This window comes from Palaemon carinicauda, chromosome 5 (genome assembly GCF_036898095.1).
Source record: "Palaemon carinicauda isolate YSFRI2023 chromosome 5, ASM3689809v2, whole genome shotgun sequence".
Lineage (NCBI taxonomy): Eukaryota > Metazoa > Arthropoda > Malacostraca > Decapoda > Palaemonidae > Palaemon > Palaemon carinicauda.
In genome coordinates this window covers 43539230-43554325 of record NC_090729.1, presented here as the reverse complement: position 1 = coordinate 43554325, position 15096 = coordinate 43539230, and the positions used below count along the sequence as shown (strand labels likewise).

Genomic DNA, 15096 nt, shown 5'->3' with positions numbered 1-15096 from the left:
TTGTTGTTTGAACAGACCTCATTTATTCTTTTTTGCGAGTTTAAAATAAACTTGAAGATATCAATTTGTTCTTATGCTGGTGCTTAATATATATGAAAAATGTTTTGGTTATTTTGCTGATTATGGCACTACGTATAACATTGCTGAGTGAATCTAAAAACAATCAGATGTAAAATAGATCAGGTGAGATCCATCAGGTGGATGCTTTATTATTCATGTATTTATATGATTTCTGATTGCTGGGGCCGGGGCAGTTCCCGAATTGCATGTGGCTGCGGGATTAAAGTTCAGCCTTGAAGATAGGCAGTGTTAGAGAATATGTAGAAGTGAGCACCTTATACTTAATGTTTTAAGAGAAGGGCGGGAAGATAAATGATTTTCGAAAGAAAATGGCTATTGGCCACCAGTTGAAAGTTGCAAGTACAAGTGTTGTAGTGATTTAAATAAATGGCCAAACGGTGGTGTTAATTTGTGTTGCAAAATTGTGCCGTAAACCAAGAGTAGTAAAATTGAGGGATGAAGGAATATCTATTCCTATCCCTGTCGCCCACAAGAAGGCTGCATTGCCCACAACCAGAAGAAGGTAATTGATGAGGATATGTGAAACTGATGTTATGATTTTTTTTTTCACTTTTGGTATTCTGTATATCAGTTGCAGAGGTCTTAAGAAGAAATGAGTGGAATTATTTATATTGTATTGTCTACATTTTTACTGTCAATATTTAAATTTTTATTTTTTGGTGGAAGATGTGTTATTTTTGGGGGGTGATATATATATATATATATATATATATATATATATATATATATATATATATATATATATATATATATATATATATATATATATATATATATATATATATATATATATATATATATATATATATATATATATATATATATATATATATATATATATATATATATATATATATATATATATATATATATATATATATATATATATATATATATATATATATATATATATATATATATATATATATATATATATATATATATATATATATATATATATATATATATATATATATATATATATATATATATATATATATATATATATATATATATATAGGTGTGATATATAAGAGAGAGAGAGAGAGAGAGAGAGAGAGAGAGAGAGAGAGAGAGAGAGAGAGGGGGGGACTTTTTTGTGGGTTATAATGAAAGTACTCGTCGACCATTTTGATGTTTATTTAGTCGAAGGTCACTGGAAAAATTACATACAATGAAAAATTCATAGCGACAATTCTTCAATTAATCTAAGGGAAAAAAAACATATTTGAGGAAAAACCCTATTGTCTAACACATTTCAAAACATCAATGTTTTATTGGAAAAAAAACTCTATTTGTAATTCCTTTGTATTCTATTTCTTGCATATTACACATTTTTTATTAACATTTCCAATAAAAAAAACTCTGGTATGATAACTTGATTATGAATTCCATGATACTAGGCAAGTGAATCCCTTGGTTCTGCTATACAATGAATACTTAAGAAATATGCACCAAGCATTAATAGGCCTTATTAAAGTCATGACAGAATTCCACTAAATAGTTATTTGGTCTGTGGCATGTTTTATCTAGCCTAACCCCTTACGACCTCTATTTTCCTTCATTAAATTGTAAAGACTTCTTGATAACATCCTTTACTTACCGAACTGTTTGTATGCCCACTGCAAAGACCGTCCGTCTATGTCCCCTCGTGGACTGCTGACAAACCCTACCAAGAGAACGTATCGTTAGCAAGAACACCCCTCACTCTGTTTTCACTTTTTATATTTCATTATTTTAACAGCTCTTTTTAGCTATTGTTATTTAAACAGCAACTCAGACACCCCTTTCAAGTCTATAAATCTCAGAACATTGTGATGCTTACCTTTAGAATTCCATCCAAAAGTCCTAAATGTGGACTTCCCAAACACGTCCGCTTGTGACGATATCTTTGTTTGAAAAGACGCTTGACGCTCTCCCAAGCTCATGACTTGAGAAGGCAGTGAGAGATAGACCGATCGTTCCTTTTGTTTTTGTTACTAACATATAAAAGGTGCCCTCCATAATTATTGTTTCTGATGGAAAGTTCCTCATTTTAATTTTCTTATTATCTGATAAAGTGTACGCCTCAATTAGTGACCGAAATTCATTTACAAATTTTGGATTTATTATGAACAGTCATTCAAAGTTGCGCATGAAAAAGTAAAGTTCCCCTGAGTGAGATTTCCCTGCGGTAAATTTCTCTCTGTTTACACCCGTCCCTTTGAAACCTCTTGAGCACATGGGGTTTCAACACCTATCGTTCAGGAATGTGCATTAGATCGTCCTCCTCCAAAATTAAAACAAGCTTCGACAGCGGCCTGTCATATTCCTTGCCCTCTCTCCTATCAGTAACCATCCTCACCAAACCTTCTTTCCCTACTTTATTCTGCACTACTCTAGCCAATGGCCAATGGCAGCGTGCTTCATTCTCCTTGACCATAAGTACTACTTCTCCTACCCTGATGTTTCGTCGCTCTTTGAACCATTTCTGTCACTGTTGTAACCCTAACATGTATTCACGTTTCCAGTGGGCCCAGAACTGCTCAGCCATATGCTGCACCTACTTCCATCTCTGCTTAGAGTGGCCACCTATTGCAATGTCGCAGCCTACAGGCGAATCTTCCATGTTTAAAAGCTTGTTCGGTGTGCGTGGAACCGGGTGTCTACTGTCTGAGGTGACGACAGTAAGGGGCCTACTGTTAACCGTTGCCTTCACTTCACAAAAGCGTGCGCATAGCCCTTCATAATACATTTGCTGTGTCCCCAAGACTATATATAAGACCCTCCTTACGGTACCTATCAAACGTTCCCATGCTTCTCCAAACTGTGAGGCGACGGGAAGATTGAAAATAAATTCCACCCCACACCGGAGCAACTCATTGCGCACCTTGTTTCCTGGAAAGAGCTCGTAACTGGAGTTGAGAACTTTCAGCGATTCCACAATATTAGTGCTGCAGTCGCATCTAACCGTCTTGACCTCACCATGACAAGAAAAAAACCTCCTGAAGGCAATAATGAACGAGTTTGATGTGAGATTTGAGGCTACCTACAAGTGTATGGCCCTTATGTTCAAGCAAGTGAATATAACTCCCCAAAGCTTCATCTGTGCTCTGCCTCGCTTTACGAAGATGGCCCGAAAAGGTCCTTCCCAGTGCGATAAAATGGGGGTTTCCCCGACTCCACGCAATCAGATGGTAGATCAGCCATTAGCTGCTTGATATCCTTTCAATGTGCCAGGCGACGCCTGAGGCATCTGCTCAGAATGCGTCGCACTGCTGCATGGCTCTTAATTACCCAAAATTTCTTCCTCATCAGGCTCAGAACATGCATTACACACATATGGTTAGAATGCTCATGATAATACTGGATGACCATATCTGTCAAGTGGCCCTTATACGACAAAATAATTGGATGCCTTTCGCTCGGAGAGATATTTGACGAAGATAACCTACCTCCAATGCACAGAAGCCCCCTTCTCAGGATTGGTTTCAACCTTCTTAGGGAGCTAGAAACCATAATAGTACCTCCCTTCTCAAGGCTCTCTATCTCTATCTCGTAATCAACACACTGTGTTACCTGCACTAACACCGTCTCTGCCAAGCTTGTAATTTCGGTGGAAAAATGCATATCTAGCTCGCTGAACAGCTGCTTATGTTTATAAATAATGTACCTATCAAATAGCAACAACCAACCGAAAGCTCTAAGGAGCTTGATCCACCTGGAATAGTGGTGGATGATTTTATACATACCTGTTTGCATGATGTCCAACCCAATCCTATAACTAATTATTTGGTAGCCTCTACTTCCTGTTGGTCTTATCTCACGCTTAACTTATAATCCTTCCACACCATCTGACATTTGAGCAGGCTCAGTTGGCCAGAAACACTTCTCCTTTAACAAAAACTCCGGCCCTTTTCTCCACCTTTCGGACTGCTTGGAAAGTGTTGCATCGTCTGCTGGGTTCCACTCAAACTTAACATACCTCCACTCTTTCTGATCACTGCCCTCCCTTATCTTAGAAACACGGTTTGCCACAAATGTCTGGTATCTGGCATGATCATTCCTAATATATCGCAAGACGGTTGTTGAGTCGGTCCAATAATAGACCCCATTTACCCTGAAATCTATCATGGTCAGAATAGTGCTTCCAAGTTTTATGGCCAGTACCGCTGCAGTAAGCTATAGGCGGGGAACTGAAACATGCTTCAATGGTGCTACCCTGGCCTTTCCTATGATGAATCTGCAAAATACATTTCCCCATGGATCCGAGACCCGCAAGTATGCCACTATTCCTAAAGTCATGACGCTTGCATCTGAGAACAAATGCAACTCTACTAGGGAGGCTGATTCCCATGGAATAACCTTCAGGCTTCTTGGCACATTTATCCTGCTGGTCTGGCTCAGCTTCTTTGCCCATGCCTTGATGTGGTCCGTAGTGTCAGAGTCCAGTTCCATGTCCCAGACTATTTTTAATCGGCAGAGGTCCTTCATAATGACCTCACCCTCGATTAAAACTGGCGCCAATATACTGAGTGTATCGTAAATCGAGACTATGGCTGACAACAAATCATGCTTAGTCCTTGGAACTAATACTATCTCTGCTCGGACACCCAATTCATCAGTGGCCAAGTTCCACTGTACTCCCAAAGCTTTTGTCTTATGTGACTTTCATCCATCTATAAGCTCTGAGGTGTTCCTACTGTATCATTCCATTGGGATGGATGGCATAACCTCCACACAAGGGCTACTGAACTTTGTCAATATAAATTCACTTTTTTGCAGAGCTCCTTAACCTCTAACAAATTGACTAACAATGCATCTTTGCAATCCTCGGCTCTGAAGCAGTTATCTACATAAAAGTTGTTGGCTACTGTGAACCGTGCTTCCTCTGAAAATTCATTCCCAAAGTCGCTTGCTGTCTATTTTAGCACGAAGTTTGCAATGCTCAGAGAAAAGCAGGCCCCGAGCAGGTGGACTGCTATTTTCCCCTCTTTGGGTTCCTGGTCAAGATTATTTTCCCACCAAAAGAACCTGAGTTAGTCCCACTGATGCTCTGGTACCCATACCTGATAGAACATAGTATTTATATCTCCTGTATAGGCAAATAGACCTCCCCTAAACGTTACCAACACACCCTGCAAAGAGTTCATCATATCAGGTCCCTGCAACAGTAGGTCGTTCAATGATTTACTCTCCACCTTGCTTGCACAGTCGAATACAACACGGACCTTGTCTGGCTTGTTTGGATGTTGCAAACCAAAATGAGGAATATACCACACATTTCCCGGGCTGACTGTGGTCACTTGCTCATAATAGCCTTTCTGTTGCATCTCTGTCATGAAGGCAATATACTGCTTAGCGTATTTACCATCCTTTACTTGCTTTTTATGAAGACTGTGCATACGGCGCAATGCGATGTCTCTTGTTTCTGGCAAGGGTCCATGATTGTCATGCAGAAGCAATGGCACCTCGTAACTTCCTCCTATAGTTCTAACCCCTTTCTCTATTATCTATAGCCATTTCCTGTCCTAAAAGACATTTCCCTTCTGTTAGATGCAACATCTTCATACTCGCTCTTATAACACTCAACCAGCATGAGGTCTAACTCAAGGTGCTTTCTTGTCACTTGGATCTTATTGACAAGCTGTTTACACCCAGCCCACTAATGTTCGTAGGGCATGTGGTTCATGGACACGTGTTGAATTGATAACTTCCCTTGGCTCGAGCAGGTGAGGAATATTGTTCTCAAATGTGGCCAGCGTTCCAGATCTCCAGACCTGATCACATCACACTCATCAATTGGTATGCGAGAGGCACTCAACACCGGGGGGAGTGTAATGCAAGTCTTGGCCTCATAGTCAAATAGTTTCAATCCCGAGACTAGGCTGCATGCAACTTCTTCTACTCTGTTGATGGTTTCAACATTCACCTTGACGTCCTGCCTCTCAGTGCAGCCTAGGGTCTGCATTAAAACTTCCCAGACAAAGCATGTGGAACTCCCATTGTCCAAGAAAGCCTTCGCCAAAACCTCCCTACCTTCCCTTGACCTAATCCTTATCGGCACAACTGACATCCTTGTACCAATGCTACCTCCTCTAACTGCCCTGAACATAGCAATTTTGTCATGTGTACCTTCCTCCTGAACCACTAAGGCTCTATTTGAGCACTCAGATCCTAGCACTCCTACTTCCTGGACCACTTCTACTCCTTGGACTACTTCTACTTCCTGGTATTGATGCAACAGAGTTGGGTGATTTCCATTACATATGTTACAACTTTTCCTGTTTCTGCAATACTGAGACCTATGACCATTTCTCAGACAGCCAAAACTGAGCCCCAATTCCCCTATGGCTCCCAGTTTTTCCTCGGGTCCCATTTGAGATATTTGGTGGCATTCATCTACTATATGGGGTCCTTTACAGTACCAATATGAAAACGGGGCAGTTTTGTTACATGAAACTTTCCTAGCCTTAGTTAAACACTCAGCCTTGCTTGGCGCCTTTCCTTCTCCTAACCGAGGGGTGTCTTCCCCTCTGCCCTTCTGATATAGTTGGCTCCCAAATAAATGATATTTCAAGACCCTAGCCTCTCCTTCAATCAAACTTACCAAATCATCAACCAACACAGTCCTCTTTTTCTCACTAATAATCTTATCAGCAACTCTACACCATCGAGCCCGCACACTAGAGGGACACTTGCTATGGATCAACCTCATTGTTTTTGGATTTTGTAGTTCGGCGATGCCATAAGAGACGCACGAAATTACGTTTTTGCAGGTTTTGTGTACCACTGAGTACTCGTCATACTCTTCCGCATTGTTTTCCCTTTTATCTTTCCATTTAATGATCTTATACACAAATGCGGTGGCTATTTGTTCAAGGTTACCATATTGCTCTTCCATCAACTTCCTTACCTGCTTATAGCCCTCTGAAGCTTCTAAGAGGAGGCAAGCCACCATAATCTCATTTGGCATGCCTGTCGTGTATAAAACCAGATACCTCAGCCATTCCTTATCATTTGTCAACTGGGTACTAAAGACATCATGAAATGAGCGAATGAACCTAAGATAATTTGTATGATCCCCATAAAACCTAGCTATATCCTGCTTAGGCATCAAGCTTTTAAGGCTGCAAGAGATTAACGCCTGCATCATTTCCTTATTGCTTAAGTCCCCTTGGTCATTCCCACCCGAGCTACAGCATCCACCTAACCTAAACTCGGGCGCTTCTGTATTCAAATGCATGTGTCTCTTATTCCCACTTACATCAGGGTTTGTGTGCTCCCTTATCCTAGGAATGTGAGTTATTTCTCTATCAGTTTCCTCAAAATCTTGTAAAACCTTCTCTGCCTCCACTCCAGCTAAATCTGCCTCTAAACTGAGCATCTCCCTTTTAGATCTTAGCGCTGCTTCCTCTCGCTCTATGGCCTGTATCTCCTTCATCATCAATAATTTTGCTGCCAACCGGGCTCTAGAAGCAGCTAATAATGCATGCCCGCTCCCAGTAGAACTCCTGCAACACCACTGAGATCTCCCTGAAGCAACAGATTGCATACCAATGACTGATGCGCTATCCCCCAAATTTAAACGTACTTCCTCTTCCGTGGGCTCCTCATTACACTCGCCTAGCTTGTGGCCCTAATTAACTCCACTGTCCGGCCAAACCTTAAGTCACTGCAAAAACACCTGTACCTCTATGCTATCCTTCTTTAGAGCTTCACTTAGACGCTGACACAATTCAGACTTGTTCCCTGCTTTTGTAAGGCCGCTGGCTTCCAATTCCTCTCTCAATTGCGCAACCTTTAGGGTCTCCATTTTCCTAGGCTCTTTTCTGGCCTCCCTATGAGCTATTAAAATTCCCTAGTTGAATCGTAGCTGACCTAACCAATGAGTGGCCGAGAACCTTCACTACTCAATTAAGACCAGAACCAGTACCTATGTTGGGACTTCCTAAAGATCCTCCAAGCCAAGAGAGCAATCCCTAAATGTATCAATATCTCGTGTCCCAGTCGTCAACCTGAAATAACGCCTACCTGAAACAGCCCAGCCTCTACCTGAAAGAACTCATACCAAAAAAACCTCAACTTGACATATCCCAGCCTCCTACCGTAAAGAGCTCCTACCTAAAAAAAACTTCTATTGGACATGTCCTAGCCTCTACCTGAAAGAACTCCTACCTTAAATAACTTCTATTTGACATATCTAAGCCTCTACCTGTTATACCTAAGTTCTAATGCCGTGCAGCATGAGGTAAACGAACATCTGTTAAACTGAGAACTTTAGTGACTATTGGCTTAGTATGACAGTGCCCATAACCAACGTTGGAAAGACTTTCTTCATATAGATAATCCACAAATTAGTAAAGTTAAATTGGGTAACAGTGACGTTACATGCTAAGGTCTCATTTAAATGGGTTCTAAATTGGACATTCCAAGAAATATTTTCATACCATAGACAAAAATAAACTTATGTATTAAAGCAAGACTGTGATACCATTAACCTAAAACCAGTTATAAGGACCTGCAGATGATTATACCCAAACCAAATAAAGAAGCAAGGGACCACATTATAAATATTTCATAAGGTTACCAAATCAAAATCAAAATACATGAAAAATTACCTGAGAACCCAACATTTTGACTTTCTTCAAGTCTTAATGCACTACACATATCTATTCCTGCTCAATTTCCAATTGGAAATGCCTTACAAATAAACTACTCAAGATCATATGCTAAATTTTCGAAGCCATTTGTAATTAAACATCTACTTCTCTGTCATTAAAAAAAACAAGATAATTGTCAATTCTAAAAACATTACACTACAGGACAATTTCCTCGATGAACTTCGTCAATATATTAAATATTAATAAGATAATCACGCATTAAAATTATGAACATTTAATACCCTCATAAATCTGGGGGTCCTGTGAATAAAAATCTATCACTCGTGTTGACAACAACAAACCTTAAACATAAACAGACAATACCTAATTGCGCCTAATATATAACATAAGTTTCTTTCTTCTCCACTCAGCTTCTTAGTCACATGATGTCGCCAGACTTCTTGTCCTTTTTCTCAGCTTTCCAGAGGGAATAGGTGCGTGACTCCACGCGCTTCCTCAAACTTACACCCATGCTGTACCATAAACTAGTTCATGACTGTGGACGGCGCTTTTTGCCGGTTATAGTGAAAGTACTCGTCGACCATTTTGATGTTTATCTAGTCGAAGGCCACTGGAAAAATTACATACAATGAGAAATTCATAGTGATAATTTTTCAATTAATCTAAGAAAAAAAAAACATATTTAAAGAAAAACCATATTCTCTAACACATTTCAAAACAACAATGCTTTATTGGAAAAAACTACATTGGTATAATTTCAGTAATTGTAATTCCTATGTATTCTATTGCTTGCATATTACACATTTCTTTTATTAACAATTCCAATAAAGACCTCTGGTATGATAAATTGATTATAAATTTCATGATACTAGGTGGGTGAATCCCTTGGTTTGCTGTACATAGAATCCTTTAAAAAATATGCACCAAGCATTAATAGGCCTTATCAAAGTGATGAGAGAATTCCACTAAATAGTTATTCGATCTGTGGCATGTTTTATCTAGCCTAACCCCTTACGATCTTTATTTTCCCTCAATAAATTGTAAAGACCTCTTGATAACATCATTTACTTACCGAACTGTTTGTATACCCACTGCAAAGACCGTCTGTCTATGTCCCCTCGTGGACTGCTGACAAACCCTACCAAGGGAACGTATTGTTAGCAAGAACACGCCCCTTTAAGTCTATAAATCTTAGAACACTGTAATGCTTACCATTAAAATGCCTTCTAAAAGTCCTCAATGTGGACTTCTAAATACGTCCACTTGCAACGATGACTTTGTATGAAGAGACCCTTGCCGCTCTCCTAAGCGCTTGACTTGAGAAGGCGGCGAGAGACGAACCGATTGTTCCTTTCGTTTTTGTTACTAAAATATAAAAGGTGTCCCCCATAATTATTGTTTCTGAAGGAAACTTCCTCATTTTAATTCTCTTATTATGATAAAGTGTACGCCTCTATTAGTGACCGATTTATGATTACAAATTTTGGATTTTTCATGAACAGTCATTCAAAGTTGCGCAGGGAAAAGTGAAATTTCCCTGAGTTAAATTTCCCTGAGTTAAATTTCCCTGCGTGAAATGTCCTTATGTTTATATATATATATATATATATATATATATATATATATATATATATATATATATATATATATATATATATATATATATATATATATATATATATATATATATATATATATATATATATATATATGTGGAGGTGTTGATGCAGTTCCGGTAGGTGATGAATTGGCTGCTGGTAAAATATTGACATCGGTGATGGCAACCCATATAGTTTCAGGTAATTTACATACATAAATTGCACTGAATAGATTAACTTCCAGAGGAGAGACTTCAGTTTCAGCTTGCAGGCGAGTAATACTAGTAATTTCCCTGAGGGCAAGCAAAACCTTTTGGTCCCCCAACTGTTGTTTAGATAGCTGAAAAATATTTGCTATTTGGGTGGGCGATGATCGTGAGTACTGCTCCAGGAGGTATGATTTGAACTCTTCATGCGTTATTGCAGTTTCCTGTTGTTAGCACAGTTAATTGGAGATATCTGGGAATGTTTCCCGGGGATGGTTACGAGAACATACTCTGCTTTGGTGCTTTACTGAGTCAAGACTTCAGCACACCGGTACCAAGCGAATACTTCTCCGCTGGACGGTAGTTTTAGGGGCGTGGTGTTGATACGAAAGTTTGTGTCTGACGACATTGTCATCAAGCAATAAGGCACGGCAGTAAGGGGGAAACCTGGAGGGAGCAGAACACTCCATGAACCCGGTAGTCAACGATTTACCGCTGACCAGTTAGGTTGTAACTGAAAGACTTTCATGAATGCAACTAAATCTTATTTGAGTTGGGCTTGAGTATTAATACAAGCTGTTTCACTCAAAAACGTCAAAAAAAAAAAAAAAAAAAAAAAAAAAAAAAAAAAAAAAAAAAAAAAAAAAAAAACGCAGACGTAATGCTGCAGAGAAATACGGGAAAGAACCAGTTATCAGTTCGAGGGGAGAGAGAAAACGACAATATAGAAAAAATATGTAATTCCGTTATAGTGTATGAGAATGTGTGATACATGTACGCTACAAGTAAATCTTGACTCCTTCGTCAGGAAAATTTGTTTTTTCAAAGTTTTTATCATTATCTATCGTATAGTGAGAATACGGCGACTAAGTACCGATTCCTTGCTCTGCACTTCTTCCAAACTATCAATGATACTTGCGATGACTTATACAATACGGCACCTTGATCGCAGAAGGGAGAGCTCAACAACTGTGGAGGTATAACTATTGATTGTACACTAACGGAAATTCACTAAATTCGATCACTATACTAAAGAGCTTAAATCACTTCATTTCACTTCATTTCATTTCACTTCATTTCACTTCAGATCATTGTCAGGACCCACTGTAGTGAATTTCCGTTTTTCCTTGATGTTGACCTTTTTTCTATTTTTAGTTGTCACTCGTGATTGAACAATTATTATATTCCTTCAATGGTTACCGTAGGATAAATACAACCATAAGTACAGTTAGAATCAAAAGAACGCCGACAGTCAGGGGAAATCTTTCGTTAGATGCCTCTAGTGTTCCCATGACAAAACAGACAACGAGTTGTTCCTCTTACTACTGCTACGAAATGGGAGAGAGAGAGAGAGAGAGAGAGAGAGAGAGAGAGAGAGAGAGAGAGAGAGAGAGAGAGAGAGAGAGAGAGATCAAATGATTTGAGCTTACTCTAGTTAGTGAAGTAATGTAACAGCACATAAACTCCTTTTTAGACATTAATACATATCAAAATATTGTTTGTCATTATTATGCAATGTTTCCAATAAAAATGATTGTATTATGCTCCAAAAAGGTTATCGTTATTTTTCAAATTCTAGATTGACTGCTAAGAACTACTTACAGTTTATAGATATTCATTGAATGTAACATTTCGTAATACGTGAGGATACTTTATTGTAAAATATTTCCCAAATTATTCAGATTCAGGGATATGTGCTGTTTCAGTCTTTAGACTTTCCCTTTATTCATCATTTATTTTACATTCCCATTGTTGACCTTTGTCATCTCACCATATGCTATCTTAGCCTTGAAGGATTAGCATTGCCATTAGAACTAAAATCTTAAACCTATATAGTAAAATCTTTATTACATTGCTAATTCAATCTTTGTCGTAAGTGCTTTATTCACTTGATAATTATCGAAACTAAATGGCAAAATTGGAGATAGTTATTACAGGATATAAATAACGGGATTATTTTGTTAGAATCAAATGCTTATCCAAATAATGGGTGATTTTGGGGGAAAATAACTATAATTGCTTTTGGGTGGGTGGAGGATTTGCTTCCTTAAGGATCCGTATACCAACATTTGTCCGGCTGCATATAGTTTGATCATTATATTTTATACTCCTCTATATACCTTAAATGCTCTGTAGGAAAATTCAACCAGTTGCTTTAAAACGACTAAGATATTTTCGTTAACTGGAATAATGATAGAGGAATGGGATATATATTGTATAAAAAATCTGAGGGGCACAACTTATTCATGGAAGCATGCTTCACAATGCAATTTTCTTTTACTTCGATGGAGATTGTGAAACTAAGATAGTGGAAAATGAAATACAGATCTCCGAATGCCTTATTCCGGAATCCAGCTAATGAATATCTTGTCTTGGTGTCACACAAATATCACATAGTTCCAAGTTGGAATGGTCAAGTGAAGGTGTTTCTGCTGCCGCTTGGGAGAGATTTCTTTAATGGAGGCACAGTGAGAAGCTAAGAACCAAAGTTGAAGCCCTAGGACGAGCACCGAGGCAGAAGGGCATTAATTTTAAAGATAATATTTTATAAATAAATGAATAAATAATGATAGAAAGAAACACAAATATTAAATAATGAATCAGGGGATAGAGGAAGAAGCTCAGGAAATAGAATCTGAAGAATGAGAGAAAATATTTAGGAATCCATGAGTATCGCTCCTCAGCTGTATGAGGTAGTGATTAAAAGGACAATCAAACTTTTATTTCCGAGATATTTTAATATTTGGGTTTTTCTTTCTCCTACTCACGGCACCAGCTGTAGAAATTGTGGTTTAACTAATACCCTGATAGGCTGAGGAGCTGGTATGGATAACTTTTGCTCGAACAACCCGAACTAGAGCTTCACGGATAGTAATGCATTTTTCGCTTGTTAAGGGCCCATCTACCTTGCGTAATTTACCCGGCCAAGAGACCTACATCTAGCACCCCATAGCTGGGCTAATGCGGGCACTTGATCACTGTAAATAAGGACTTTATCATACAAAACTAAGCCTATTTTAATCAAGATTATAAGACCTTTGTGCATGAAAATGATAAGAAGTTGGTTTGATCTCAAAGATGTTTAATTTCTCAAGATAAAGCTACTAGCAACTATATAATCATTGATAACTTACAATCAGGGTATTAGAATGGGGAATCATTTCGTGCTTATGCCATCTATTCGTGTATATTTTCAGGATAAATTATAGGAGAATTCATTTTGGGAAAATAGGTATATCATATTTTCATGACAAAATTTCTGAAAATCATGTCGTTCTGAGACAATGATTTGTCAATAAAACAAATTTTTTAAACCTTTTGCCAGAATGTGATAGGATCCTCATCTTCCTAAATATAAGTTATTTTCGATACGAAATAATAAATTCTGATTGTATTCAATGTGCTTTGCAGTCATCAGTATCTATTATATCCATCATCGATTATCTATTATGCAAAGTTAATACTTAAATTTCGTTACTTATCGACCTTCCATCAACAGCAGCTATTTTATTCTACTGCTGCTATATTTTACAACTAAACTAATAGTGAATTAGGTTAGCCAAATTTACTAGAACTTTGACGGTTATCTAATAAATCTCAGGCAATGATACAATATCTTACAGGCTGTATCATGAGTCTACAAGCAGCATGTCTTCACAACCCCTAAAAAAGAAATGACTTTCCTATTTGCTCAGTGTCGGAATGGCCGGGGCAGGGGGTTTGAAGAAGACACCTCCCCCCCCTTTCCTGGAAAGTGTCTACTTGGTCCCTCTTACGAAAAAAGTAGCAATTGAAAAATAATAGTATATATATATATATATATATATATATATATATATATATATATATATATATATATATATATATATATATATATATATATATATATATATATATATATATATATATATATATATATATATATATTTGTGTGTGTGTGTTTTGTATTTGTATTGAAAAGTTGAGACGTCAAATGATTATACAGAATTGAAATATGGCAACTCGATTTGTAATATTTGTATACTTTTGCTAACAAAGACGGCCCTTTACTGTCTGATTCGCTAAGGTTTGAGAATGCTCCGCCCATTTCGTAGAAGTTGTAAGAAGAGCAACTCCTTGTCTGTTTTGTCATGGGAACACTAGAGACATCTGACGAAAGATTTCCCCTGAGTGTCGGCGTTCTTTTGATTCTAACTGTACAATCCAAAGTATATTACTCTCGTCTTACTATAAAGAGTAGCACAATATCACAATACTTTAAAGCTAGAAACAAGTATTCACCACCTAAGGTTATGGAGCTCTCCCTTTACCGAAACATGGAAAGCTGTTAAGTCAGTTTTCCCAAGGATCAACAATAAAAATAACAAGTAATTTTACAATAATTCACTTGTGGTGCTAGGAAAACAAAGACTAATATATAAGTCTGGAGACATAACCCAACAACAGATGGCGGTTGTGGAGTCTTAATATAACGGTAAAAATTAGAAATATGCTAGGACATTACAATATATATATATATATATATATATATATATATATATATATATATATATATATATATATATATATATATATATATATATCTATATCTATATCTATCTATATATA

The 15096-nt window shown here is 37.6% G+C and overlaps 1 protein-coding gene across 1 annotated transcript; it reads right to left on the bottom strand.

The window, feature by feature from the left end:
• Window positions 1-5725: 5725 nt before the first annotated feature.
• Window positions 5726-7504, bottom strand: LOC137640864 (uncharacterized). The gene has a single exon (XM_068373324.1). The coding sequence runs from the start codon at window positions 7502-7504 to the stop codon at window positions 5726-5728; it is 1779 nt and encodes a 592-aa protein (XP_068229425.1).
• Window positions 7505-15096: the final 7592 nt, after the last annotated feature.

Excerpts from the sequence above, each read along its gene's own strand:
- LOC137640864 (XM_068373324.1), bottom strand. The coding sequence starts at position 7,504 with ATGAAGGAGATACAGGCCATAGAGCGAGAGGAAGCAGCGCTAAGATCT.